The 27,273-nt window shown below is 44.7% G+C and overlaps 2 protein-coding genes across 7 annotated transcripts in view; one reads left to right on the top strand and one right to left on the bottom strand.

Annotated features, from left to right (window-relative positions):
• The window catches only part of RALY (RALY heterogeneous nuclear ribonucleoprotein), a 90,513-nt gene extending 79,900 nt beyond the window's left edge, over positions 1-10,613 (top strand). For 5 of the 6 annotated variants that reach the window (XM_010854869.1, XM_010854865.1, XM_010854868.1 and 2 more), the window contains 8 exons: positions 2,579-2,843; positions 4,176-4,248; positions 4,436-4,483; positions 6,462-6,628; positions 7,273-7,386; positions 7,592-7,788; positions 9,000-9,048; positions 10,260-10,613. In XM_010854869.1, coding sequence (XP_010853171.1) covers positions 2,588-2,843; positions 4,176-4,248; positions 4,436-4,483; positions 6,462-6,628; positions 7,273-7,386; positions 7,592-7,788; positions 9,000-9,044 — 900 coding nt within the window. In that variant the 5' untranslated portion in view covers positions 2,579-2,587 and the 3' untranslated portion in view covers positions 9,045-9,048; positions 10,260-10,613. The remainder of the gene's footprint in view (positions 1-2,578; positions 2,844-4,175; positions 4,249-4,435; positions 4,484-6,461; positions 6,629-7,272; positions 7,387-7,591; positions 7,789-8,999; positions 9,049-10,259) is intronic. The other variant, XM_010854870.1, reaches the window with a different exon arrangement.
• A 7,130-nt stretch (positions 10,614-17,743) lies between these two features.
• EIF2S2 (eukaryotic translation initiation factor 2, subunit 2 beta, 38kDa) overlaps positions 17,744-27,273 on the bottom strand; it is an 18,748-nt gene continuing 9,218 nt past the window's right edge. Inside the window, exons 4-9 of the mRNA XM_010854871.1 lie at positions 26,739-26,874; positions 25,931-26,031; positions 25,195-25,343; positions 22,686-22,742; positions 18,864-18,949; positions 17,744-18,214 (exon numbers count right to left, since the gene is read on the bottom strand). Coding sequence (XP_010853173.1) covers positions 18,039-18,214; positions 18,864-18,949; positions 22,686-22,742; positions 25,195-25,343; positions 25,931-26,031; positions 26,739-26,874 — 705 coding nt within the window. The 3' untranslated portion in view covers positions 17,744-18,038. The remainder of the gene's footprint in view (positions 18,215-18,863; positions 18,950-22,685; positions 22,743-25,194; positions 25,344-25,930; positions 26,032-26,738; positions 26,875-27,273) is intronic.

Consider the following 27,273-nt stretch of genomic DNA (forward strand, 5'->3'; position numbering starts at 1 on the left):
CACATACATTGAGCATTTCCTTCTTCATAGAAACAGTATGTTAAGTGTTTTCGTGGGTAATCTCTTTATGTGTCCCTCACTGGTTAGGTTGATAAATATTGATGACTGGATGCAAAGGCAAACTGAGTAACAAGAGAGTCTGTCCTTCCAGGCTAGTTCCAAAGCTGGCACCAGGCTCTTCATCAGTAGCAGTGCCCTCTCAGCCCCTCATCTTTCCCTGTGATGATGCACACTTGATCCCAGCATATCCTTGCTACTGTTAAGAACTACTATAGGAGCAGGTTCTTCTCCAGAATCTCTGAAGCCCAGCTTGCAGTTTCCTTGCAAACAGTGCCATCTGCTGGTCAGAAAGTGCCAACTTTTAAGCTGGGAGGATTGAGGAGAAAGGGCCTTTTTACCCTAGTGGGACAAAAGATACAGATCTCCCAGCTTATACTCAGCTCCTCTCTAATTCACTAAAAAGAAGTTCCCTGTTCCCCCCAAATATTAAGTAAATAGGCAGGTGTTTATGGTTAGTTTAAGCTGATTTATGCATACTGGTTGGTGGTTCTTTAGCTACTGCTACTGCTAAGTCACTTCAGTCGTGTCCGACTCTGTGCGACCCCAGAGACGGCAGCCCACCAGGCTCGCCTGTCCCTGGGATTCTCCAGGGAAGAACACTGGAGTGGGTTGCCATTTCCTTCTCCAGTGCATGAAAGTGAAAAGTGAAAGTGAAGTCGCTCAGTTGTGTCTGACTCTTAGCGACCCCATGGACTGCAGCCTACCAGGCTCCTCCGTCCATGGGATTTTCCAGGCAAGAGTACTGAAGTGGGTTGCCATTGCTAGCCAGGCCTAATACCATGGCCCCAGCCCTTGCCCTCGGCAATGGTTCACACCCTGAAGAGTGGCTTTTCTCTGGATCCTAACAAATCCACCTCTTACCGCTTTGTCTCTCAATGAATTTTTGCAATGAGACACCAGAGCCTGAGTTTCATTAGCTTTGGCTGGGCTTGAGTCCCGGGAGAGAGCTGAAGGGCAGGAGGAAAAAGCAGTGGGAAAAATGTGCCAAGGAATCCCCTTCATAGCCCGCCGGAAAATTTGCTAAATACCTGACCAGTGTTCACAGTTTCATTGGTCTGATCCTTGGCACAGAGAAGAGAAAGGACAGAAGATCCCCCACCAGCTTGGGTAACAGCTACTGGGGCTAAGCGCTTTATCCAATAGTTTTAGGGTCAAATTCAAGATAGGAGTGTTCCAAAAGGGAGTTGCACCAACCCATGCCAGTAAGCAGAACACTGGGCCAGGAATATAAATGCCAAGGCCTTTCCTACTGGAACTGAACCTCCTTTTCCCTTTGGAGCCTGTGCCTAGATTCTAACCTGTCCAGAAAGGGGAGTAGGAGAGATTTGTACAACCCTTTGGGATAAAAAACATTGCCTGAGTGTAGAGAGCAAAGGGCAGAGAAAGTATCATCTGTAAGCAACGAGAACAGAATCTGAATAGTAAGTGTAAAATGGATAACTCTAAAAATTAATTTGTTAAAAACAATTCTCAGATAAATGTGCTGACTTACTGTAGTACAGTCAACCCTTAAACAGTACAGGGTTTAATTTGTGTATAATTTACAGTCTGCCTCCTCCATATCCAGTTCTTCCACACCTGTGGATTCAACCAACCACGGGAACCATGGGCCATAGGCAGTACTGTAATATTTACTATTAAAAAACATTTACATAAAAATGGACCCATTCAGTTGAAACCCATAATTGGTTCAACTGTATTTAACTTGGATTTAACACTGGGAAGGAGAGTGATAAATTTGATACAGATGGGCTTTATGGACCAGTGACCTAGGTTTGAATGCCTATTCCTGGCAGGTTAATGAACTTGCTGGAGTCTGTTTTTGTAAAATATGAATGATAATGATATCACATACGGAGTCTTGTAATTATTCAATATTGCATGCCACCCTTAGTGCTCAGTAAGGTTTAACTCACTTTTTAAAAATGGCTGTTTCCAATAAAGACAGCCATGGTCCATGTCTGGATCAGACTGCACGTAATATGATACTGTTTAGAGCAAACATTACTTGCAATTACCCTGTGACCTCTTTGGTGTGGTTCTACATTGAAGGAACAGAAGAAAAACTGTGGGAGATCTTCAAATTTAGATCCTGCAAGGGGCAACATTCAAAATTAGCCTTAAAGAAGGAGTGGGTTTGAAAGAATTGAAGTCAATATGACATTTTTGTAATGTTATAAACCAGTGTGTAACCTTAATTTCAAAAGAAGAATTGAGTCAAGCAGTCAGGGTTCAAACTCCTGTCCTGTTATTCACTGGCATTGTGACCTCTGACTGCATTTCCTCCCATGTAAAATGTCCTGGTTCTGCTCATCACATCAGCACCATATAATAGAACATAGGTAAAGCACCTGTATGAGGTCACCAGCCAGTGAAACAAGCACAGATGGGGAGGTTGGATGTGATGGGGCATGTGCGTAGGAAGGAACAAAGTCATCCAGTGTAGCCAGGTTGTGGGTCATGAGCAGCCCATGAACCCAATTCAGATCCTAGACTCACAGTGGCTTTCTTTCTTCAGGTGGCCAACATGTCCTTGAAGATCCAGACGAGCAACGTAACCAATAAGAATGACCCCAAATCCATCAACTCTCGGGTTTTCATTGGAAACCTCAACACAGCTGTGGTGAAGAAGTCAGACGTGGAGACCATCTTCTCCAAGTATGGCCGTGTGGCCGGCTGTTCTGTGCACAAGGGCTATGCCTTTGTCCAATATGCCAATGAGCGCCATGCCCGGGCAGCTGTAGTGGGAGAGAATGGGCGAGTGCTGGCCGGCCAGACCCTGGGTAAGCATCTCTTCATGGCCCTGCCCCGGGATTTCTCCTGGGCAGGTGCTGACCCGCGTTCTTTAGCTCCCCTCTTATCCTGTTTTTTGTCTTGTCCCCCATAACCCACTACCCCTGTCTGAGATGTTTTAACTTAAATAGTTAATAAATTAATTATATTTAAGTTATGGCAGTGCCTGTATGGAGAATTTGAGAAGTTTCAGGCGAACACTTCTGTCCCTGTTTTCACAGTGAAAGGGTTCCACTTAAAAAATGCAGATCCCCAGAGAAAGGGGAGAGTGGACTAGCACAGCCTCTTACACTGGGCTGCTTTTGGCTCGGGTTAGAACCTGTTCTGAGAGCCAGGAGGAGGGCAGCATAAGGTGAAGCTTGGTCTTGGTGTTACAAGCGTGTGATGTGGCCACATTGGAAGCATGTATAGCGTTTGTATATGTTCACTTACTTCTGTGTATTTGTGTATGTTTGAGAAGGGATATGTATATGTGTATTGCTGAATATGTGGTATGTGGATGCAACTAGTCACGTGGAGAACATATGTGGACACACTCCTTACTTTCTGGGTATATATGTAGAGCCCAGCCAGCTTTTTTCAAGTATCAGAATGTACTTCAGTGTGGAGTCTTGTAATTATTCAATATTGCATGCCACCCTTAGTGCTCAGTGAGGTTTAACTCATTTTTAAAAATGGCTGATTCCAATAAAGACAGCCATGGTCCATGTCTGGATCAGACTGCACATAATATGATACTGTTTTAGAGCAAACATTACTTGCAGTTACCCTGTGACCTCTTTGGTGTGGTTCTTCTTTGGTGTGGTTCAGATGTACATATATTCATTTACCAAGTGTTTATTGAGTTCCTGAGATTTGTTGAACTCTAGGCATAAAGATGTTCAGTGAAAGGTTGGTGTGAATGTGCACCGGCTTATTTGCATATGGGCAGTTACATATGGGATGCTGGAGCCAAGTGTGAGTGAAGTTGAGTGTGTGATCTTATTTCCTGGATACGTGAACATATGTGTGAGGGTGTGTGTTTGATGTCTGTGCTTATGTGAGAGAGCTTGGGAATGCATATAAATTGATGTACATTGTGTGTGTACATGTATGATTGTAAGCCTGCATGTGTCTGAATGTATATGAACATGTTATAAGTTCATACATATGAACATATGTATGAGTCTATTTGTGAAGACCTCTGTTGTCCATGTTAGGGAGTACAATCCATGTGCATCTTGTGTAAACCACTTACATTGCTGTACATGTCCATGGGGGTGATCGGTGTATGGGCACTGACAATATATCAGCATCTGACTCTGCCTCTTCCCTCCATACAGACATCAACATGGCTGGAGAACCGAAGCCCAACAGACCCAAGGGGCTAAAGAGAGCAGCATCTGCCATATACAGGTGGGGCGCTCTGTCTTGTTTGTCTGTCTCTGTCTAGGTGGGATGGTCCCTCTTTCCACAGAGGGAGATTTGGTGGTAATGGGATGCCAAGCCTAGAATTTGGGGAGGTGTTTGGAGATGAGGGCCTGTGGAGAGTGGGCTGAGTGGCCATCTCTAAGCCCCGGCCCTCTCCCCTTTGTCTCCCCAGTGGCTACAGCTTTGACTATGATTACTACCGGGACGACTTCTACGACAGGTGAGCGGGGGAGGGGCGTGCCCAGGCATGAAGCAGCCAAGCTGGAAGGGTTCTGAGAGATTGCTGGTGCAGCCCACTCAGTCCTCCAAGTGGGAACTGAGGCCCAGAGTTGTGGATAGTCATCTTCACAGGGCTGCTCCACAAATTGGTGGCAGAGCTGGGACTAGGGTCCAGTTGTGTAGGTGCCCAGGCCAGAGGTCTCCCCGGCCCATGCTGTCTCCTAGCCCTCTGACTGCCCCTCCTCCTCCTGATCCTGGGGTGAGACTTGATGGGACTGGACAGCCAAGGGACATATAAATGTAGCAAGTGGGAGTACAGAACCAGGTGCAGGGAATTTGAGCCCTCACACTGCTGTGCAGTTTCCTTATTAACTCCCTGAGTGCCCAGCCAGCTGAAGGTACCTCAGAACTCAGCCTGAGCCACTTAGCCTTGTATTTATACCCAGGAGGCCAGCCCTCCTTGGGAATTCTGAATTAGTGCCTGGTAGGCTAGACCTACCCCCAAACCCACCCAGACCCCAACCTCCATGGCACCAGCGACATTCTTGTGGAAATCATGGTGGGGGCTGGCCCAAACTTCTCCTTCCACTTCTCTGTCTCCCTCCCACCCTCTCAGCCTTCCCCAGGCTGTCCAGGAAGAACAGAACCTCTCTGATCCTCAGGTTTCTCACCTGTGAGAGGATTCAGGAGACAGTGCAGTGTGGTAGAAAGTGCTCTTGCCTGGGAGTCAGAAGACCTGGGTGCTAATCTCAGCTCTGCCACTGAATGAATTACATGACTTTGGGCACATCCCCTCCCAGTCTGAAATGGGCTTGCATCAAGTGATCCCTCAGGGCTCTTCCAGCTCTGGGATTCTGTGGTTCAGAGATTCTGACCAAGGCCAGAGCCGCCCCCTCCCCTTAGGGGCAGAAATGCAGGGTCCGGGACTGGATCCATTCCCAGAGACTCTCCATCTCCAGCCATCATCACCCCAGGGCAGGAGCTCCCTAAACAAAGGAGTTACCCAGGCATGGGTCATTGCATTGCGTCCTGTCGGCAGGTTTCCTGGCTGTCATCAGGACAGTGATCCTGCAGGGAGGTGGTAGGAGCCCCAGTGGTGGGACAAACCCCTACTCAGCCTACGGAGCTTCTGAGGCTGGAAAGGGCTCCTCCTGGAAAGGGCTGGGTGATGGCGTCCGGGGGGGCGGCATACTGTCTGGGACAGAGGGTCTGACTGAGCTGCTCAACCTTGATACTCCCTTGGGCCTCCAGCCCCTCCATCTCCTAAGTGGAGTGAGAAGGATATGGTGATTTGAAGCCCAGAATGAGGAAAGGGGCTTGGAGTCCAGCCTCATGCCTCTGAGGTCATAGACCCATCAAGTTGAGGGTCAACTCGATAGCCTTTCACCTATCACACTTTCTAACATGTGTGTTTTATTCTAAGTTCTCTCATGTTCTATCCTCACGGCAGTCTTGTGGGGATGTGGGAGGACAGAATTTGGGGTGGTCATCCTCACTAGGCATGTAGGAGAACTGAGGCTCAGGCAGGCTGAGGAATTGACTCCCACTCCTACACCTCTGTCCAGCTGGGCATTTGTACTGCTTTAGGAGATTTGCAAACTGTGACCAGAGCTTAGGGTGCAGCTGACTGGGCAGAAGGCAAGTCAAGTAGTAGAGCAGGCCTTAGGGTGATCTAGGAAGTCTGTCTGGGGGCAGTTCTCAGTTCGTTCCTCTGTTGAATGGGGCTGTAAACCCCTGTCACCTCCCCTATCCTTACTCAGCCTGGATGGTAGGAAAGGTGGATGTCGTAAGGATTCCAGTAGCTGTTGAGGTCCAGAAAGGCCTTTCTCTTCACCCTCAGGACTTAACTGGGAGCAGGCAAAGGTATGCAGTGCAGGCTGCCCAGCCCTTCACCAGCCCTACATGTGTTGGTCTAAGGCCACAGTGCCCCCTGCTGGCCACAGGCCATGCTGCAGCCTCTGGCCCATTTGCTCTCACAGGCTCTTCGACTATCGGGGCCGCCTGTCACCAGTGCCGGTGCCCAGAGCAGTTCCTGTGAAGCGACCCCGGGTCACCGTCCCCTTGGTCCGACGTGTCAAAACCACCATACCTGTCAAGCTCTTTGCCCGCTCCACAGCCATCACCACCGGCACGGCCAAGATCAAGTGTGAGTGACTCTATCTTCTTCCTAGATAATTTTCATTTTGTCATTAGAAAAATAATAGAATCGCATTTTTTTACATTGGAAAATAGATAAAGGAACAAATCTCGCACAGTTCTGCTGCTCTAATACAACCAAGTGAGTATTTTCATGCATTTCTAAGAGGAAAAGACTGACATTTGTGGAGGTGGGGCTGTGTCCAGTGCTGTGACTTGGAGTTCAGTGAGGAAATGGTGTCATCTTTTAGTCAGGACATGTGCACATGTGGTCAGGCACTCAGGAAATCTGATTGTAAAGCACTCACATTTATACACCTTGAAAGACAGATACCATCCTATAATATAAGCAGAGAAACACTCTTGCTCAGGTGCACACAGAGGTACACACCACACACCTCCATTTTATCCATCCCTGTCCCTTTCATGGGGGTGGGGAGGAAATCCAGGCCGGTCACTGTAGGAATGGCCTTCAGAAAGTCTCAGGGGGTGCCACAGGCAGCTCTGGCCTCTCCCTGGCCAGAAAAAGACCATGGATTAGGACCATTTCTGCCATTGGCCTATCTTCCTGCTTGACAGAATGGGGCTAAGGTCTAGTGTTAGCGTCAAGCTCCCTGCCCTCAGTTGACATCCCTGTACTTCCTCCACTCTCAGTAAAGAGCAGTGAGCTGCAGACCATCAAGACAGAGCTGACCCAGATCAAGTCCAACATTGATGCCCTGCTGGGGCGCTTGGAGCAGATTGCCGAGGAGCAAAAGGCCAATCCAGGTCAGCTTCCAAGGGTCCTTGCCCAGATCAGTGAGCAGGGGCACAGGGCAGGATGGGGAGGATGGTGCACGGGGCAGATAAGGGGCTGTGGCCTCTGATCCCACCTGGACCCACCTTGCTGAGGCCTTGGTTCTACCAAGGTGCTACCCTGGGCAGGTGCCCCCGGTTGAGTTTTATTCTCCCTTCCTCATCCCTTCCCCTGAAGATGGCAAAAAAAAGGGCGAGAGTAGCAGTGGCAGCGGCAGCGGTGGTGGCAGTGGCAGCAGTGGTACTGGTGGCAGCAGCCGGCCGCCGGCCCCCCCGGAAGACACAGCTTCTGAGGCAGGCACGCCCCAGGGAGAAGCACAGGCTCGAGACGATGGCGATGAGGAGGGGCTGCTAACGCACAGCGAGGAAGAGCTGGTGAGGGCCTGCCTCGGGGGGCGGCTGGGGCTGGTTTGTGTACCTCTGGTTGCAGGAGGGCTGCAGGGAGTGGGGGGGCACCTCTTGACTGCTTGGCTGCCCTGTGAGCTCCCTCCTTCCTTGCCAGGGGTTCTAATCCTGTGAGAAAGAGGGGGAAATGAACAGAGAGTACTTAGCTCTTTCAGCTGTCAGTGAGAAACCCCACAGAGGACTGTGGCGGACCTCTCTCTATCCCGAGGCCCATTCTAGACTCCATCTTCCATGTGAGTTGGAGAAGGGAAGAGTCAAGGGCTCATGGTCTGGAGAATTCCAGGGAACAGGAGAAGGGGGATTGCCTGGGGAAGCCACAAGCAGTGCAGGGGTCTGCTCCACCTGAGGATTTTCTAAAAGCCATTGTTGCCTGAGCTTGACACAGGCTGTCTCAAGACGGGGCGAGCAAGCTTCCTGTTTGGTATTGGAATTCTTCAGATTGAGGCAAGGAGCTCATCTTAAGTGGAAAGGTCGACCAGATTCTGAAGGCAAGGTGTGCCTGCTACTCATCTACCTCATACTCAGTGAGCACCAGGCCCTGTAGCTCACAGTGTTTAACTCCATTTGACCTTAACAGTAGCCCTGAACTGTTCAAAGTATTACTCTTGTTACATTTACCCCATGAAGAAGCTGACAAGTAGCTTGTCCCAGGGCTTTGTGGATAATGAGGGTGGAGCCAAGATTGGAGCCTGGACATCAGTGGGTCTTCATGTGGCTGGGTCCTGGTATGAGGATAGATGGGTTTGTGGCCATAACAGTGGAGAGAAAGGTCTTCGTGCCCAGCCTGTCTCTTCTTATTTGAACCTAGCCAGAGATCCCATTTTACTCTTTTGAAGCATAGTCTCCATAAAGGTCCTAATGAAGGCTTAGATGTTCCTAAGATGGGGAGCTCAGCAGTCTACTAGGCTTTCAGTCTGCTCCAGTCTGAGAAGATCTTTCTATGGAGAATGTGTCCCCTGCCACACCTAGAACTTCCTTGACTGGTCCTTCTCTCCTAAGGGGCCTTCAGACTGTCCTGTTGGAATCCCAAGGCAGCCTTATTTATTCAAACTGGTCCCCTAGTTATTCCCTTTGACTGCCCCTCCCCCTTTCCGAATGTGGCCTCCACATATGCTCTGGGCCCCAGGGCAGGACAGACTTGCCGTGAGTGATGTGTGGTCCTTGTTGTCTCCTCCTTTCAGGAGCACAGCCAGGACACAGACGTGGAGGATGGGGCCTTGCAGTAAGCAGGTATGGGGGTCCTGGTGGGGAAGGGTGAAGTAGAGGGCCTGCCATGAAGTAGACCTGGCAGGGTAGTACTGTGTCTATCAATGAAGGCTCTCTGGTCTCCCGCCATACCGCCATGCCCATTTGTGGTGGGGCTTGGTGGGTTGTGGAGCAGGAATCGTGGTTGGGCTAGCCAGGTCTGCCCAACAGGAGTTCCCTCAGCACATGCCCAGCCGCATTGCCTGTCCCCACTTGTAAGGAGCTCTGAGTCTAGTGGAGGTAAACAGACCGTTACCACCCAGTGTGAGCAGAATGACAGGGACTAGAGAGGCAGGGGGTGAAAGAGGGGTGCGGTGGAAGAGGTGATGTGTAGCCGAGCCTGTTGAGGACTGAGGGCAAAGCATCTAAGGGAGCACCTTCAGCAGAGGCAGAAAGCCTGCCATGCTTGGTGTGTGGGAAATGGGCCAGTCTCCTGCAGCTGCAGTCCCAGCTCCGCCCATTAGGGACAGGGAGCTGCTCGTCCTCAGAGGGTGATGATTATGCCGGACTTAGAGGCTGGGGTTGGATCCTGTCAGGAGGAAATGTCCTGTGTGTCCCAGCCCCACAGGGTTGTGACTGTGCCAGTGTAATAGAGGTAGAAGCTGACACACTGAAGAGGGCAGGGAGATAAAGCACATAGCCCACAAGATCCCAAGGTGATCACTGGTGGAGCCTAGATTCTAACCTATTGCTGTGTGGCCTCAGAGCCCACTCTCTGGTTGGTATTTACCACCCTGCTTTGCTCCACGCTAGAGGGAAGCCAGGCCACACCAGCTCTGCCCCATTCCTTTGGGGACCCTTTCCAGGGTATGACAGACTTGGGTGGAGGAAGGTCTCAAAAAACAGAGGTATCCTTATGCAGGACACACTCACGCTGTGAGTCCGTATGTGCTCCACCACACCTTGAAGTTTAGGCAGTCTTTGTGGTTTGTTTTACCTGGGAGGCTAAGTTGTACCTTGTTCAACCAGTTTGAAGGAGAGGTGCTGGGGACTCATGTGAGGACATGGAGGCCTAGAGAAGGAGGAGAGTCATCCAAGGTTTCATGGCCAGAAGGTTAGGAAGCCAGAGCGAGGGCACAGGCATACCTGTGTCTGCAAACAGCAAGTGCCATTGCACTCTCGTCTTCCCAGACCTTGTTACCTAAAGCACAAAGGGGCTCTTCCTCTCAGCCTTCGTTCTCTCTTGTCTCTCTCAGTCTGACAGGAGCGATGGCCACCAGCAGGAGAAAGGCGTACACTGTACCAGGCCTCAAGCTGGGCACCCACCCCTGGATAGCACCCCCAGCGGGTCCCAGAGGAGAGCTGGCAGCAGGCACCATCTCCCTCACGCGTATCGGCCAGTGGCGCATTCTCTGCAGGTGGAGTTGTCAGCACCCCTTCCTCACGTACCCTCCCTGTTGGTACTGCCCAGGCCAGAGGGCAGAGCACAGTCTCCCTACAGTCTGCCTCCCCTCCCCAGGACATTCCCAGGCTTGGGGTTTTTCTATAGGTTTGGAGGGGGGTGGGGCCCACAGGGAGGGGACCTTGACAATAAAGAGATTGGATCCCAACTTGCTCTGAGATGGGATGGTTGTGTTTTTTTGTGAAGGAACCCTGGGCCTCCTGTCCAGCCAGAAATCAGGTCTGCTGCGTGCCCTTCTGTTCTCCCCTTCACTCCTCCCTGCCAGAGAGCATTGTCCAGGGTGCCAAATACTGATCTTCCTGGGTGGTAGTGTCCCTGGCTAAAATAGGGATTAAAATGACCAGTAGTGTTGTTGGGGAGGGTCAAATATGTCAGTGCCCACAAGAGCACCTTCATGGTTGAAGTACCAAACGATTTTTGATCCTCTTGGTCAGGCAGTGGTAGGTTCAGGCCTCAGTCTCAGTAAGTCTGGTCTTTCCCAGCTCTAAAATGGTTCTACAGTTCACCACTTTCTCCTCTTCTGTGTCCTGGTTTAGGACACTTGTTTTTTCACAGGGATCTTGGGCAGCAAGAGGAGAGAGGCTAGTAGCTGAGGCTGTGAGTCAGAGATCCAGACCTGGGCTGAGAAGTAACCCTGAGGAACTGATCAGTCTGGAGAGATGAAGAGGGTGTCCAGAGGAAGGGTCGCAGGGAGCGCCTCTGCCCTTGAAGGGCCCTTGGTGTGGCAGAGTACTCCGGTCCCTGAGCCTGCAGTCTGTCCTTGCACCCAGAAGGTCAAGCCCAGCTCTTGCTGAGCCCGCTGCACATCTCCCTCTGTTCAAGGCAGGGAAGTGCTGCCCTGGACTGGGACTTGGGCAGAGTCTAAAGGGGTTTTGGTGCCTGGTGAACATGACACGAAGACTGACTCCATGTTCCTGTGTCCCCAAAGCTTAGTGCCGTGTGTCCATTGTACTGTATATAACACTTCTAGATTGCACAGGGCCTACTCAGTATGCTAGACTGAGGCACTCACTTTTCAGAGCTGGGGGGACAGGTAGAACAGCAGGGGCCATGTGCTTGCTTAATATGCCAGGTGTAGAGGCCACCAGAAAAGCAGAGAAAACCCTTGCCAGGGTTGGAAGCATCTGCCCTACCCAGAGGCCCTGTTTAATCACCCTGGGACCAGGAAATACCCTGGACATGAGTAGGAATGGGATTCCCTAATTTCCCTGGCAGCCCAGAAAAGCCCCAGAACTACTTCAGCCACTAAGAACGCCCAGACTTGGGCCCTGGATTCTGGAGGTTCTCATCCACAAAACCCTGCGCACACAGGCCTGTCCTTCCCTGTCTGGGACCAGGAGAGCTCCGTAGGTTTCATTTTTCTTTTCAACCTTTGAAAAACAAAAGATCATGAAGAAACGTGATACCTGATTCTGCCCAAAGGACTGACATTCTCTAGATATTTTCAAGATCTTAAAGTATCAGTTGTGATCCTAGTAGATTCCTACTGCTAGTGGGTTTCCTGGATTGGGAACTAAGACTCTACCCACTGTACTGCTGCCAGTAAGATTTGTGACCCTAGCATTTCTTTTTCTTTGCCGGGTCTCCGTTTGTTCATCTGTGTGAGGGGTTAGCCTAGACAGTAAGTGGGCCTTATTTCATTTGTGTAACAAACCACTCTGAAATTTAGCACCTTTCAGTTCAGTTCAGTTCAAGTTACTCAGTTGTGTCTGACTCTCTGCGACCCCATGAATCGCAGAAGGCCAGGCCTCCCTGTCCATCACCAACTCCAGAAGTTTACTCAAACTCATGTCCATAGAGTTGGTGATTAGTGAACATTAATTTGTGTTTGATTCTGTAGCTTGGCAATTTGGGCTCTGAACCAGCTGGGTGATTGTTCTGCCTATCTCATCTGGGCTCTCATGTAGCTGAAGTGAGCTGGCAGATTACTGGAAACTGATTGGTCCCAGATAACCACACACTTATCAAGTGGTTGCACAGTGGGGGCCACATACTCCTAGTATCTAGCCAGCAAGACGGGTAAGCACTGATATGTAGGTGCTCATCAAGCTCTTTGCTTGTGTTATGCTTGTAACATTCCATTGGCTAACACAGATTGTATGGCTAAACCCAAATTCCTCTTTATGACCATAATTTGTTTTTAACCTACCTCAGGTTTCATTTCACTTGTCAATTCAAAACATTCAGTAGCAGCTGCTAGAGTGCTTTATGAGGATTTGGAGCAGTTTTTAAAGACTATTAGGAAGTAGTAATATGATAATTTGGTCATGTTTTTTATGGGCAAGGAATTGAAACATGGGTCTGTGAGTGTCAGGTGTTAGCTCACCCGGGCCAGGTCATATCTTGTCCCATGTGCTGTGCCTGGTCGCTCAGTCGTGTCCGACTCTTTGCGACCCCACAGGCTGTAGCCCCCCAGGCTCCTCTGTCCGTGGGGATCTCCGGGCAAGAAGAGTGGGTTGCCATGCCCTCTTCCAGGGGATCCTCCCAACCCAGGTCTCCCACATTGCAGGCAGATTCTTTACTGTCTGAGCTACCAGGGAAGCCCCATAAGGACACTGTATATGCAGTGGGCCATCTGATGAAACCACAAAAATACAAATAGAACAGCAAAAGATTCTGAGCCAGCTGTTCTGAGTTTGAATCCCATTTGGACCATTAATTGGCTTTGGGTAAATCAAAATCCCTCTACCTGTAGCCATAGTCTTCATAAATAATTATTATATAACAGTAAACCACTCTGAGGGTCTGTTATTAATCTAAAAGGCACATTTTACCCTTAACCTCCACAGCCACTTTTTAGGTGGATGTAGTGTGAACTTTGAAATTCCTCTCTCCATTCATGTGACAAGCCTCTTCCAGCTCTCCTCCTCTACATACTCAAATTTCCTTTATTGACTCTTCCTCTTATGTTGGCATGTTCATCATTTTTCTGTATGAGTTCCTGGCTCACCAAACCCATGGCTTCAGACTTTACATTCATGCCTCCACCATCTCTACCTCTTAACTCAGTCTTCCCCAGGAGTGCCAGGGGACATACAGAGACCCAGCTGATGGCTGCACTTGGATGTCCACGAGGACCTCAGCTGAGCCCTGCCCTCCCCATCTTGGGCTTCCCAGGTGGTGCAGTGGTAAAGAACCCACCTGCCAATGCAGGAGACACAAGAGACTCAGGTTTCCATTCTTGGGTTGGGAAGATCCCTGGAGTAGGAGAATGGCAACCAACCCACTCCAGTATCGTTGCTTGGAAAATTCGATGGACAGAGGAGCCTGGCGGGCTATTATAGTCCATGGGGTTGCAAACTTGGACATGACTGAGACACGCACACGGCGTCTTTTATTTTCATGAATCCTGCATCTTGGAGAATGGTGTATGTGTTTGCCCTGTTGCTCATGTCAGCATCATGTTATTTTTTTCCAAGGTATGCCTTAGCTCTAACTTGTTTTTTGTCCCACTCCCTTAGTAGGTTAAAGCCCCTTTTATCTCTTAAAGACTTTTACAATAACCTAACTAGTCTTTCACTTTCCATCAGTCTGCTCTTTCAGTTCAGTCCAGTCAGTCAGTCATGTCTGACTTTTTATGACCCCATGGACTGCAGCATGCCAGACTTCCCTACCCTTCACTATCTCCTGAATTTGCTTAAATTCATGTCCGTTGTTTCAGTGATGCCATCCAACCATCTCATCCTCTGTCGCCCCCTTCTCCTCCTGCCTTCAATCTTTCCCAGCATCAGGGTCTTTTCCAGTAAGTCAGTTCTTCACATAAGGTGGCTAAAGTATTAGAGCTTCAGCATCAACATCAATCCTTCCAATAAACACCCAGGACTGATCTTTAGGATGGACTGATTGGATCTCCTTGCAGTCCAAGGGACTCTCGAGTCTTCAACACTACAGTTCAGAAGTTCCTAGAACAGGACCTCACACAAATTAGGGATAGTACTTAGGCAGTACTATCTATGTATTACATAAATGATTATTTAGGAAGAACACAAAGGGAATTCCCTGGCAATCCAGTGGTTAGGACTTGGCACTTTCACTGCTAAAACCTAGGTTTAGTCTCTGGTCGGGAAACTAATTCCACAAGCTGTATAGTGCAGAAGAGGAAGAAAAAAAAAAAAAAGCCCAGATCTGAGACATCTGTCATAATGAGCTGGGACTGAAAAGTGAAGCAGTCGTAACTCTTGAGGCCAAAACAGTTAATGATAGTGAAGTTGTTTCCCAGCATATTAGGTTCGGCTAATATCTCATGTAATATTTTGGCTTTAATTTGGTTCCTGGCTCACTTTAAAGTTCATGAAAATCTGTACAATGAATATAATTTTTAAAAGTGCCCATTAAAATGGTGACATTCAATAAGAATATCCGTTAATACTTATCCTTTATAACAGCTGGTTCTCCAGTGGTTTCAAATACTGTTTAAAACAGAAGCCACACTTAAAGCAAGGGGCAGTAATTAGAAGGTTCTTAAGTATCTGTTACCAGGGAAGGTTTGCAGGGATAGGACACCCAGCAATCACAGGAGACCCAGCAAGTGTTTGGTCCTTTCTTCTCTGGAGAGCACCACCATTAATGGGACAAAGCTTGAAGGACTATGCCTCTGTTGTTGCAAACCTTTGGGGGAGTGTGATGCTCCTGGAGACAGGTAGCTACCCTGTCTCAAAGCAGAGCAGTTTTTCACAAGGTCAAAGGCAACTGTCACCATAAAAATAGGTAAGTAATACCTATAGTCCTCAGGATTTGCACACTTGGCAGGGCAAAGGCAGAGCATCTCTCTTCAGGAAAGGGGATACGCTCACAAGTACTATCAGCCATTGTGCCTCCTCCCCTCTGACCAGGGTAATTCAGCCTGAGGGGAGTATAGAAGGAAGATCGTGCACAGTGCAAGGCAGGCAGGCCTGGGTTAAGCACTTTAAATATAATATTTCATCATCTCTGAGGTAGGCATTTTCTCATTTTCTAGATGATAATACAGGATATAATGAATGATAGAAGGCTGCTACTCCAGATTGTTCAAGGCCTGTACTCAGCATTATAAAAACCTACCATTTAGGGTATTGAAAATAAACTATGGCATACCATGAATAGATTCTTAATGCAGTTTTTAAAAATACTGTACTAACTTGGAAAATGTTCTTGATATGAAAAGATTCTATGGTGATAGGATTATGGGAATTAAAACTCTGAAATTATAAATTCATCTTAGATAAACACTACCACATGCTATAAAGACTGACATCTAAAAACACACTGTGAAGTCTGATGTTCTGTTCAAATATGCACTTCAGAGACCAGGTCAGAACTGGGGCCTCATACTTCCAGGCTGCCCAGCCCAGCATTTTTTTCTAAACACTTAGTCTACAACATGTTTGGGGGGAAGGGAGCTAAAGAAACCTGACTTACTACCCACAAGCTAAGTCCTGCTTCCTCTAGGTATGGGAATATATCAAGGAACATGTAAACTCTGCTCTCAGCACTTATGGTGACCTGAGGGTAAAACAGTTGTTTACATGAAGTGGGCAGGGACCTGTGAAGAGCCAGGAGATCTTAGGGAAAGTTTAAACTTTTCTGTAGATGGGGCTGTGGGCAGGTATGAATTCAAGAGATATAACTGCATATTTATATGCTTGTGAAAATGCACATCCACATACAAAAGACTTTCACTTTTGTCATGGAACATGTTTATCTGGTCTGGTCTCAAAAAACACCCCCCACAACCCCCAGCATAATTAGGAACACACTGTAACAGTTTCTGAAGACACTTTGGAAATGGTGGTCTGATTCCCTTAAAACTAGAACATTGCTCTTGATCGGAAACCCTCAATGGCCTTTGCTTTGTCCCTCCATAGAAGATTCCTTCCAGCTGAGCTATGGCTGGTCTGAGATAGTACAGTAGACAGAAGAGAGGCTGATGCTACTGGGAATGCTAACCTAGGGTGACTCGTCATTTTGAATGGGTCTACTACAGTCAGTCCAATTTTGACCAAATAGTACAACAGGACTATCTTGAAGTCTCGATCCGTCTGGAGAATCTGTTTTGGAGAATGGACTTAAGAACTGGGGTTAAAACTGCCAATCTGTCACCAAACTGTAAAATCCCATGTCTCCCAACTAAAGAACAAAACACACATACATAGGCACAAAAGCGCTAATTACACGAGAGGCACTGATCCTTGGTTTATTCACGCAATAACAGCTGACATTGGGAATTGTGTGGATATAGATACAAAAGAAGGAAGAGGAAATAAACAGCAGTTGAGTTCATCAGGGCAGTGGTGGCAGCTCAGCCAGTGTGTAGTCCCCTCAAGACCTACTGGGTTGAGGGAGTGCTCTGCCCCCTCTACCACTTCTTGACCAAGGCACCTTACAACACTTCGCCTATACTTTGGGTCACAGTGATTAAACACAACATGGTCAAGACACTCAAGGCTGAGTGACTGCTCCTGGAATAGTCTGGCAACAAGAAAGAGGAAAGGGCAGCATTATGCCCTTACCCTCAGCAAGTGCAAGGCAGATCACAGCAGGTATTTAAGAGGATCTTTTCTCTTGTGCTCAGGGGGGAAATACCTTTTTGGCCAAAACCACAGAAGGCAGAACCAGAAGGAGGCCCCAGAAGTGGAACACAATCAGAATCACCTCTTGGTTTCTCATGATCACATTCAAAATCGACTTTAATACAGAAAATAGAAAAAAAACATTTGTGGTGGGCCATTTTTCAAATCCAGAACTCAAGTTGAGGAAAAAGAAAAGTGTCCTCTAGCATCATGGTTTGGACTATCAAGAGTTCTCTCTACTGCATAAGCCACACCACTTTCTCACCAACAGATGCCCGACTAGGGTTATTCTTGGTGTGCCAGCAAGTTCTAAGACATACTCAAAGGCTGTATCTCTAAGATTCTCTTAGTGGCCAATAAGGAGGAAAATTCTAAGGAAGGTACTTAGCACCCTGTATTTCCTCATATGGTAACAGATGGAGGACTCAGCTGTGAGGTAGTGGAAACAATCCCCACATAATGAAAAAGAATTCAAGTCTATATAATTGTTTTCTGGACACCAAAAACGGGCTGTCCTCCCAGATTTCATGTTCCAACCATCATGTGAAGCTATGTCTACTTCAGGCATCCCAAGAAACTGAGAAGGAAAATGACTACCCAGCTTAAGATTCTCAGGACAAGCATAGAGAGACCTCACCAGAGCTGCCCAGGCACAAACTGTTGTGCTGAATTCATTAAGCATAATTTTTTAATAGAAAAGAAAACTGAAGGACAAACCAAATTGAAAGAATCACTGTTATAATAACTTTAATTTATCTTGCATTTTACAGAAGTCTATGAACGATTTTAAAAAAGCACCACCTTACCCCATCTTGTTTCTCTGACAGTTGTTAAAGTAGGCAATGAGTATGTCAACAGCTTCAGCAACGGCATCTTGCAAGAATTTCAGACCAACCAGCCACACGCCAAAGAACTTGGCAGCTTTTCTATCTTGTTTTTAATACAGTGGTATATCCACTCTGATGGTAAACCTGTCCAGCCAAATCTCCACAACACACTTTGCAAAATCAGTGGTGATTAGCAAATTAGTTAGCTTTGGCACGGAGCTGTGCTCGCTTGCCTGTGACAGCCTGGAAGCCAGTTTTGATGCTGGCAACAGAGCATCGAGAATGACAAGTTTCGCACTGTAAGAAATAGAGTCGGGTGTCCTTTTGCAGGATTGTGTCTGGTGATCGGCACGTGTGACAGGTGACGTATTCCTCTGAGGAGAAACAACACACAGAATTACCTGGTAGCCACAGGTTTTTTTTACCTGAGGTTTTCTTTCCTCTAAAATGCTTCTACTGAACTTTGCAATCCCACACTGGAACCCAAGCTGAAAGCTTATCTTAGCTACACCCAGCTATTCTAGAGGTAAGAAAACACAAGCTATCTGATGTAATAGTTCACAAACTTAACCATGGGTTGAAAAAAGGCTCCAAATGCACAAAGAAGCAGTGACACGTGCCAGATGCCTACTCCTGGCTTTGTCTATAGGAAACCCACTCAAGAGAGAACTTAATAGCTTTCTTAGGTGGGAACAGATCTGCCAATTTTAAGTGATTAGGAAGGTAAGAGAACTAGGTCAGATCAGGTCTGAATGCAGATAGGTTTCTTTGACTTGGCCTTCAGCCTAGAACCAACCAGCAGCCTTGATCAGCTGGGTCTGATCAAGGAAATCCAAATCCCACTCCCTGACCCCCAGCTGGCTACCAAGAACCACTTCCCACCCCAGTTCCCCACCACTATCATTTTCCCTCATCTTCTAAGGCCAGCCTGTCTAGCTTCATTAAAAACCAATGGCTGTCACCCAGAATATTTCAGCCCAATGCGAACATTTCAGAGTGATGTGTTAAAAATTACACACTTACTGATATATCTTCTCAAAACATTTTCTATCTGTTTCTGTTGGAATCTTCCTTTAATTACAAGTTGATTATTACCATCTATAGAACCACTATGAAAGAAAACAAAAATATTATTGTTTTTTCCTATAAGGAATCAAATACCAAACATTTTAAATATTAATATTTATTTTTATAATAGTAAATATTCAAATATTTTAAATACTAAAATATATTCAATGACACAGGTAATTTATAGGGGCAATACTACCTGGTTTCTCAAAACTTAAGTAGTTGGTGCCTAATGACTTACCCTTATTTCCTAACATTAAATTCAATTTTTAATTACATCTTCCACAACAAATGATTTGTAATTAAGTCGAAAACCAGATTGGTTGAAAATTGGGAAAGGACTATTGTCAAGGCTATATATTGTCACTCTGCTTATTTAACTTACATGCAGAGTACATCATATGAAATGCTGGGCTGGATGAATCACAAGCTGGAATCAAGAGTGCCAGGAGAAATATCAATAGCCTGATATGCACATGCTGCTGCTACTAAGTTGCTTCAGTCGTGTCTGACTCTGTGTGACCCCATAGACGGCAGCCCACCAGGCCCTGCCATCCCTGGGATTCTCCAGGCAAGAACACTGGAGTGGGTTGGCATTTCCTCTTCCAATGCGTGAAAGTGAAAAGTGAAGGTGAAGTCGCTCAGTCCTGTCTGACTCTTAGCGACCACATGGACTGGAGCCTACCAGGCTCCTCCGTCCATGGGATTTTCCAGGCAAAAGTACTGGAGTGGGGTGCCATTGCCTTCTCCCGATATGCACATGACACCACCCTTATGGCAGAAAGTGAAGAGGAACTAAAGAGCCTCTTGATGAGGGTCAAAAAGCAGAGTGAAAAAGCTGGCGTGGAACTCAACATGAAAAAACCTAAGATGATACGGCCTCTGGCCCCATCACTTCATGCAAACAGATGGGGGAAAAGTGGAAACAGTGACGGATTTTATCTTTTTGGGCTCCAAAATTACTGCAGAGTAACCGCAGCCATGAAATTAAAAGATGCTTGCTCGTTGGAAGGAAAGCTATGACCAACCCTAGATAGTATGTTAAAAAGCAAAGACATCACTTTGCCGACAAAGGTCTGTCTAGTTAAAAGCTATGGTTTTTCCAGTAGTCTTGTTAGGGATGTGACAGTTTTACCATAAAGAAGGCTGAGTGCTGAAGAATTGATGCTTTCAAATTGTAGTGCTGGAGAAGACTCTTGAGAGTCCCTTGGACTGCAAGGAGATCACACCAGTCAATCGTAAAGGAAATCAACCCCAAATATTCATTGGAAGGACTAATGCTAAAGCTCCAATCCTTTGGCTACCTGATGTGCAAAGCTGACGCAATGGAAAAGACCCTGATGCTGGGAAAGAGTGAGGGGAGGAGAAGGGAGTGACAGAGGATAAGACTGGTTGGATAATATCACTGACTCAATGGACACTGAGTTCTGGGAGATAGTGATGGACAGGGAAGCCTGGCATGCTGCAGTATATGGGGTCACAGAGAGCTGGACCCAGCCATTGGAGGAAAAAAAAAACAAACTTAACTGTGTGATGACCCATTCACGCAACAAAGGACAATCACACTTTTGTTGACGGCATACCATATGCAAAGCAGTGAGGTGCACTATAAATATAAAAACTATGAAAAGAGCTATAGATATCCTTAAAAATTCTAAGACCAAATCTTTTGATCAGTTGCATATAGTTAATGAAGATGTTCTAAAATTGTGGTGATGGTTAACTATGTGAACAAATTAGAAACTACTGGATTATACATTTTAAAATGTGTGAGTTGTATCTATAAAGCAATTTCAACCCCTCCCTCAAAAGTACAGTTGAAATCACAGGCCTCATATTGTCAATGATGCTTAAAGAGAAAATTTTTTTAAAGTAGCTGTTGACAAGTAATACTTTTGAGAAAGCAAGGCTCTGGGCTAGACATCATTTAAAAAAAAAAGTTGATGTAAAAATAAAAAAATTAAATTTATATGGAAATGCACAGGACTGAGACTAGCCAAAATAATGATGAAAAAGAAGGAGAAAGTTGGAGGACTCATGTTTTCTGAGATTGAAATATATTGCAAAGCCACAGTGTTCATGTACATCAATGAAAAAAATTAAGAGTCCAAAAATAAACCCTTATTTTATTGTCAATTGATTTTTGAAGTAGTGTCAAGGTAATTCATTGGAACAGAGAATAGTTTTCTCAACAAATGGTGCAAGATCAACTAGGTTGTCTATTTATACGCAAAAGAAACAACTTTGACACTTTTAACTTTTAACATACCGAAAAATAGCTGCAAAATAAACTGTTGACCTAAACATAAGAGCTAAAATTGTAGTCATCTTAGAAGAAAACACAGACATAAATCTTCATGACCATCTGTTAGTCAATATTTTCTTAAATATGACACTGAAAAGCACAAGTGACCAAATAAACACACTGATAATTGGGTTTCATCAAAATTAAGAAGCTTTGGAATTTCAGCCATACAAAAATGTGAAAAGAAATTACAAATCAGAAAGTAAACAAAAATTCAGCCAAGCGGCATTAAATCTATTCCTTATCTTACTATTAAATTGACTTTTCCAAGAACCTCTCCTATGATTCTCCTCTAACGGTAAGAGTTTATTATCATCCTCCATGAACAGCAACCCTTAATTTCCAGGCAACGGTGATTCTAGTGCTTGACACAGAAAATCTTTTTCATTCACTGTCAAAAGATATTCAGTTTTCTTGATAGCCCTATAATATTTAGCTCACTGACTATAAATTCACTGGTTACCACTTGTTATAATTTACCTCACCTCCACAAAAACTGTAATTATTCTGAGAAGTAGGAAAAACACTGCTACCTTTTGCTCCATCAGTTTATGTAATTTAAGTTTGTAACAAATTTACATTTAAAATACAATTCTCCCACAACACAGCCCACATATCTACCACTGGTCAAGCAAATTACCCCTTAACCCCACAGCAAATACAGCCAGTTCCAACAAAATGAGTTTCTAGATAGGAAGAGACGAGAACACCTTAATTACCTCTGTACTACCAACAAGGCACAAGATTAAGGCTTTTAAGAGTTAAAAGCTCCCAAGAAACACAGACCTGAGTTTACATCTTGACTGCAATTAACTAGCTATGTGACCTAGTGGCTCAGAAGGTAAAGAATCTGCCTGCAATGCAGGAGACCCAGGTTCGATCCCTGGATCAGGGAGATCCCCTGGAGAAGGAAATGGCAATCTACTCCAGTATTCTTGCCTGGAGAATCCCATGGACAGAGGAGCCTGGCAGGCTTCGTGGGTTGCAAAGAGTCGGACATAACTGAATGACTAACACTTTTTCTTTTTTCTTTATGTGATCACCTATGTACAACCTCACTTCACCAAACCTGTTTCCAAATGTGTTAAGATGGAGTAACACTACTTTCTAACAGTCCACAGAACTGTTGTAAAGATTGAGATGGTATCCAAAATAGTCTGGCACACAATGGAGGCTCAACATGTTAGTCATATTCATTATTACATTAGTTATTTTTAAAGGGACATTCGGCTCACTTTGGTATACCTAACAGGCCTGTTCACATATGAGCCACTGTGGACCGTTTTCCTATTCCCAAGTAGCCAAGTAGAAATGAACAAGTTTCCCTCCTTCATTGCCCTAAAAGTTCTTCTGACAATCAGGTGGATGTTTTTTTTCCTAAGTGTATTACATCTTTTCAAGTTAAAAGAAGTTCTTATAAAATGTCCATTAACACTGTAAGTAACTGTATACAAACGTGAATAGTTTCTTACCTTGTACCCAATTCAGCCAATAAAAATGCAAGGAGATGTTTAGGCTGACGATGTAATCTAAAAAGAAAGTGGAATAATATAAACCATATCTTTCATGGAAATCTAACAAAACTTCTAAAAACCTCACTCTCTTCACTGTTTTGTAATTACTCAGCTGTTAGGTGAATTTTAGCACAGTTCGTCAAACTCTGAAATGAAGATATATATGATACCATTTGTTTACATTTTAAAGCCCATAAAACAATATTACATTTTATTTACAAGTATATACACACTGGTAAATGTCTATAGACATGGACAGGAAAGGTAAATACCAACTTTAAAGGATAAGATCTTTTTCTAGGAAGGAAAGTAAAAGAGATCAGAAAGATATATAAAGATGGCCTTAAATTGTAATTGTAAAGCCCTCTTTTTAAAGGAGTAAAAGGATCTGAAGTTAAAGTATCAAGAGGTCAAAACACACCAAATCAAGGTAATGAATACTTGGGTGTCTGTTATGCAAATTCCTATATATTTCCTGTTTGGAATTTATTTTTAAAAAGGGAAGTATTTCATGGCAGCCCAACAACAGAAATTTAAAACAGCTAAAATATTCACCAACTGGAAAGTGGTTAAATTATGGTACATCCATTTTATCCTGCTTTTAAAATACAGGTCTCTAAATAATAAAAAAAGCATAAAATGAAAAAGCACATAAAACAAAAAAAAGCAAATACAGAGTAATGCCACTCAGTACACTTTTTAATTCTATTCACTTGACACTGTTTGGTTTGTTCCAATAACTAGGTACTGCTATTATAATTTTAAAAAGCTTTTTCCTCCAAATGTAATGAGTAAGGGTCAGTGAAATATAATAAAACTGGCAGGTACTTATATTGCTAGTGGGAGTATAAACTGGTATAAACTTGCTGGAAAGCAACTTGCCAATGTTTGCTATAAACAATGTCCATTCCTTTTGACTAGGCAATTCCCCTTTGGGAATTTTTGCCCTAAGGCTCTATTCTGAGTTCTGCCAAGATACACGTATCAGGATTGTTCATATCACGATTGTTCCGTGAAGCTCTGCCTGATATTGAAAAATTGGGAGCAACCACGTTCAACCAAGGAACTGTCAGAATATGTTGTATAACTCTTAAAAACATTTGTAAAGATTATTTAATGATATGGGTAAAAAGTTCACTATATATTGAGAAAAATATGTTAAAAACCAGTATAATACCAATTTATTAAAAAATATTTAGATGCTTAAAAGTTTAAAGAGGGGGCTTCCCTGGTGATCCAGTGGCTAAGACTCTGCACTCACAACGCAGGGGGCCCACATCCAATCCCTAGTCAGAGAAGCAGATTCCACATGCCACACCTAAGAGTTCACACACTGCAACTAAAGATCCCAAGTGCTGCAACTAAGAGCCGGTGTAGCCAAATAAATATTAAGAAAAAAAAGTAGCTAAACATAAAAATACTAAAGTATGATTACCTATCTCTTAATGATGGACTTAAAACAGATGAGTTCTCATTTTCTTTAGCAGGTCTGTATTTTCTCATTTTCTATCTAATTTCTATAGATAGAAATACTATTACCACCAGCAAAAAAAAAAGTCTAAAACTTTTTAAGTTATGCCTATAAGCAATGAAAACAAGTGGTTACTCTGGTCAGGGAATTTTTAGTGATTACATTTTCTTTATTTTGACTTCCCTGGTGGCTCAGATGGTAAAGCGTCTGCCTACAATGTGGGAGACCTAGGTTCAATCCCTGGGTCAAGAAGATTCCCTGGAGAAGGAAATGGCACCCCACTCCAGTACTCTTGCCTGGAAAATCCCAAGGACGGAGGAACCTGGTGGGCTACAGTCCATGGGGTTGCAAAGAGTCGGGCACGACTGAGCAACTTCACTTTCTTTCCCTTTTACTGACAACAAGCCTATATTACTTATGAAATTAAAGAACAAACAGGAGATAAGGTCAGTTGCCCTAAGGAACCTGCCCATAAAGGTGTAGCTGAGGAAGTCTGAGAAGAGCCAGGCCCAGATAGTGACATGGGGGTAAGACAGGCATGGAATGTGATGGTAATTAATGAAGTGGAAATCTCATCACCTGTGTCTTGGCAATACCCAAGGAAGCAGAACATTAAATGTAGCTGCCTTCCCAAAGCTTACTGCTTGTACTTGCTTGGCAGGCCCACTCCAGCCTGATGAGCTTTTCCATCTCCCTGGGCTTTCCAGGCTTCTTTCTAAGGACTACACTCAGTCTCCTGACTCTTCACTCCATCTGGTTAGAATCCTCTCATAAGTCAGCATGAGTTGCCTTCCCTTACTTTTAGATGCCTAATAAATCAAGCCCTAAGACCTATGAATCGAAAGAACTGACGGACTTGAACTGTGACCTCACTCAACCCAGCCCTGACCTGTGCACTGTCTCCTACCGGCAATAACGTCCACATTAAGGATATTTAACATCCACTCCACTGAGAACCTGGCATTTGGGATGGAGACTCCACATTTACCAACTTACAGTTTACAGATGTCTGTAAAGTTGACAAAAGAAGTTTTCTTGGTTCCTACTCGAACAACCTGTGGTGGTTTCATGACAAATTTCCTCTTCTCTCCAGCCACCATATCTGGATTCTTTTCCCTCATGATGTTGAACACTCGATTCAGTAGCTATAGAGATAAAGTGGTATTCATGTACAGTCTTATTAATAGCAGGAATATACAGTTCCCACTTGCGTAACTTGTCCATTTCCTTTAAGAACAAACTTCTTATCAAATGTACACATTCATCACATGTTCTGGGAGCTCCCTGAAAATAATTCTCAACCCTGAACAGCAATTGGTCCATTATGAAAGCGGAACAGTTCCACAGTCAAAGTTAAAGGAATGAACAAGCTCCTATTAATTCTACTGTTACTGTGAGAAAATATGTGGTACCTGGAAAAGTAAAATTCAGACTACCCAGAACAAACAAACTCCAGACTAGCTTGGCCCCTTTTAACACTTCCTTTCTCTATTGTCCCCCTCCAGGGGGGCTCCGATGATCTTAGAAGTTCATGGATTCTGATGATACTATAATGACTGTCTGGCCCCATACGTGGGCATCAGGCAGTGCTGTGCACTGGCTGTGTGACCTCTCTGGGTCTGTTTCATTATCAACCTGTACTTCAATGGCCCTTTCAATTCAGGGGACATTTATCCTGCTTTTGAGTTCTAGTGAACAGTTCAGCCCCCTTTCACAACAGAATTTGTCTTACCTCTTCATATGTGTAGTCTCTTTCTGAGCCTGCCCAAGCAGGGCCTGTCTGGTTACTGAATGAGATACCATCATCTTTTTTGCTGTCTTCATCTTCTAAAGCTACAGACAACAAAGACTGTAAGAATGAGGGGTAGGGCCTGATACAAGAACAAAAAGGGGAAGGGAGAAGCAGATCTAGAGAACTGAAGGCTTTAGGACATTTGTCTTCCCTCCCACAACTGCATTCATAACAGTCTCAATCATAAAGGCATCAAGGCTCTCAAATAACCCCGTATTCCTTAGGGAGATGTTACAATTTTCATAAATCACCCTTAATAAAGACCTCTCTAATTAGGAATTTGTGGCAATATAGACACACTGAACTGTTTCTTAATTTAACAAACCAAATAATGCACTAGGATAATCAGAGGAAAAAATGTCTGTTTTGAAGCACTTAAGAAACAAACACATCCATAAAAACCCATCTGCTGACTGTTCTAAATTCTCTGAAGTAGTTATAGCACTTCGAAGCTAATAAACAGCACTTTTAACAAAATAGTAAAAAAAAAAAAATTAAATCCAGTTACAGTAATTGTCCCAATAGTCTAAATCAGTATGTTATAATGTAATCACAACTGTCAAGTTCTTCCCCATGACATCTTTTAAACTTTCATTATCAAGTTAGATTCTGTTTCCTTTTAGCTTCCATTACTTGGTAGTGGAAATAAGGGGCCAAGAAAAAATAAATAAGGAACCCATTCATGAAAGAGACTAGGCCAAAGGTTTGTGTGAACCTAGAAATGAGCTATTAAGCTCACCAATATTACCTTCATCTTTCTCTAGTACTTCATCCTCATCAGGGAACTTGACAACCTTCTTTTTCTTCTTTTTATTGCCAAGCATAATGTCAAGATCTTCCTCTGGTTCAGCTGGTTCCTGAACATCACTTTCAATCTTAAGGTCCTAAGAAAGTGAGATAAGAGTCAACATTTTGCTACTAGAATTATTTTTATTTTTAAATGATACAGGCTGACATGGCTTTGGGGGAAAAAAGTATTACATATTCAAAACTGAAGTTATAGATCAGAAATCTCTCTCACAGGTGAACCAAATTTGTTCAGAGTATCATTTAAACTGGAAAAATTTTAAGACACTTAACAAGGAATCTTATATCTCACTGACAATCTTCAGCAGGCATGGGGTTCAGGAATATTTTAAATAAGTTTCTAAGTATTCTGATGCAGTTAGTAGGAGCGCTTTTTCCTCCTGACACCAAATATGTGATGTTTTTCCACACGAATTTTCCAACTCTGACACTAACTACATAACATACAAATCAATGTAGTTCTGACACTATCCAGT

Source organism: Bison bison, unplaced genomic scaffold (assembly GCF_000754665.1).
Source record: "Bison bison bison isolate TAMUID 2011002044 unplaced genomic scaffold, Bison_UMD1.0 scf7180017864352, whole genome shotgun sequence".
NCBI classification, from domain to species: domain Eukaryota; kingdom Metazoa; phylum Chordata; class Mammalia; order Artiodactyla; family Bovidae; genus Bison; species Bison bison.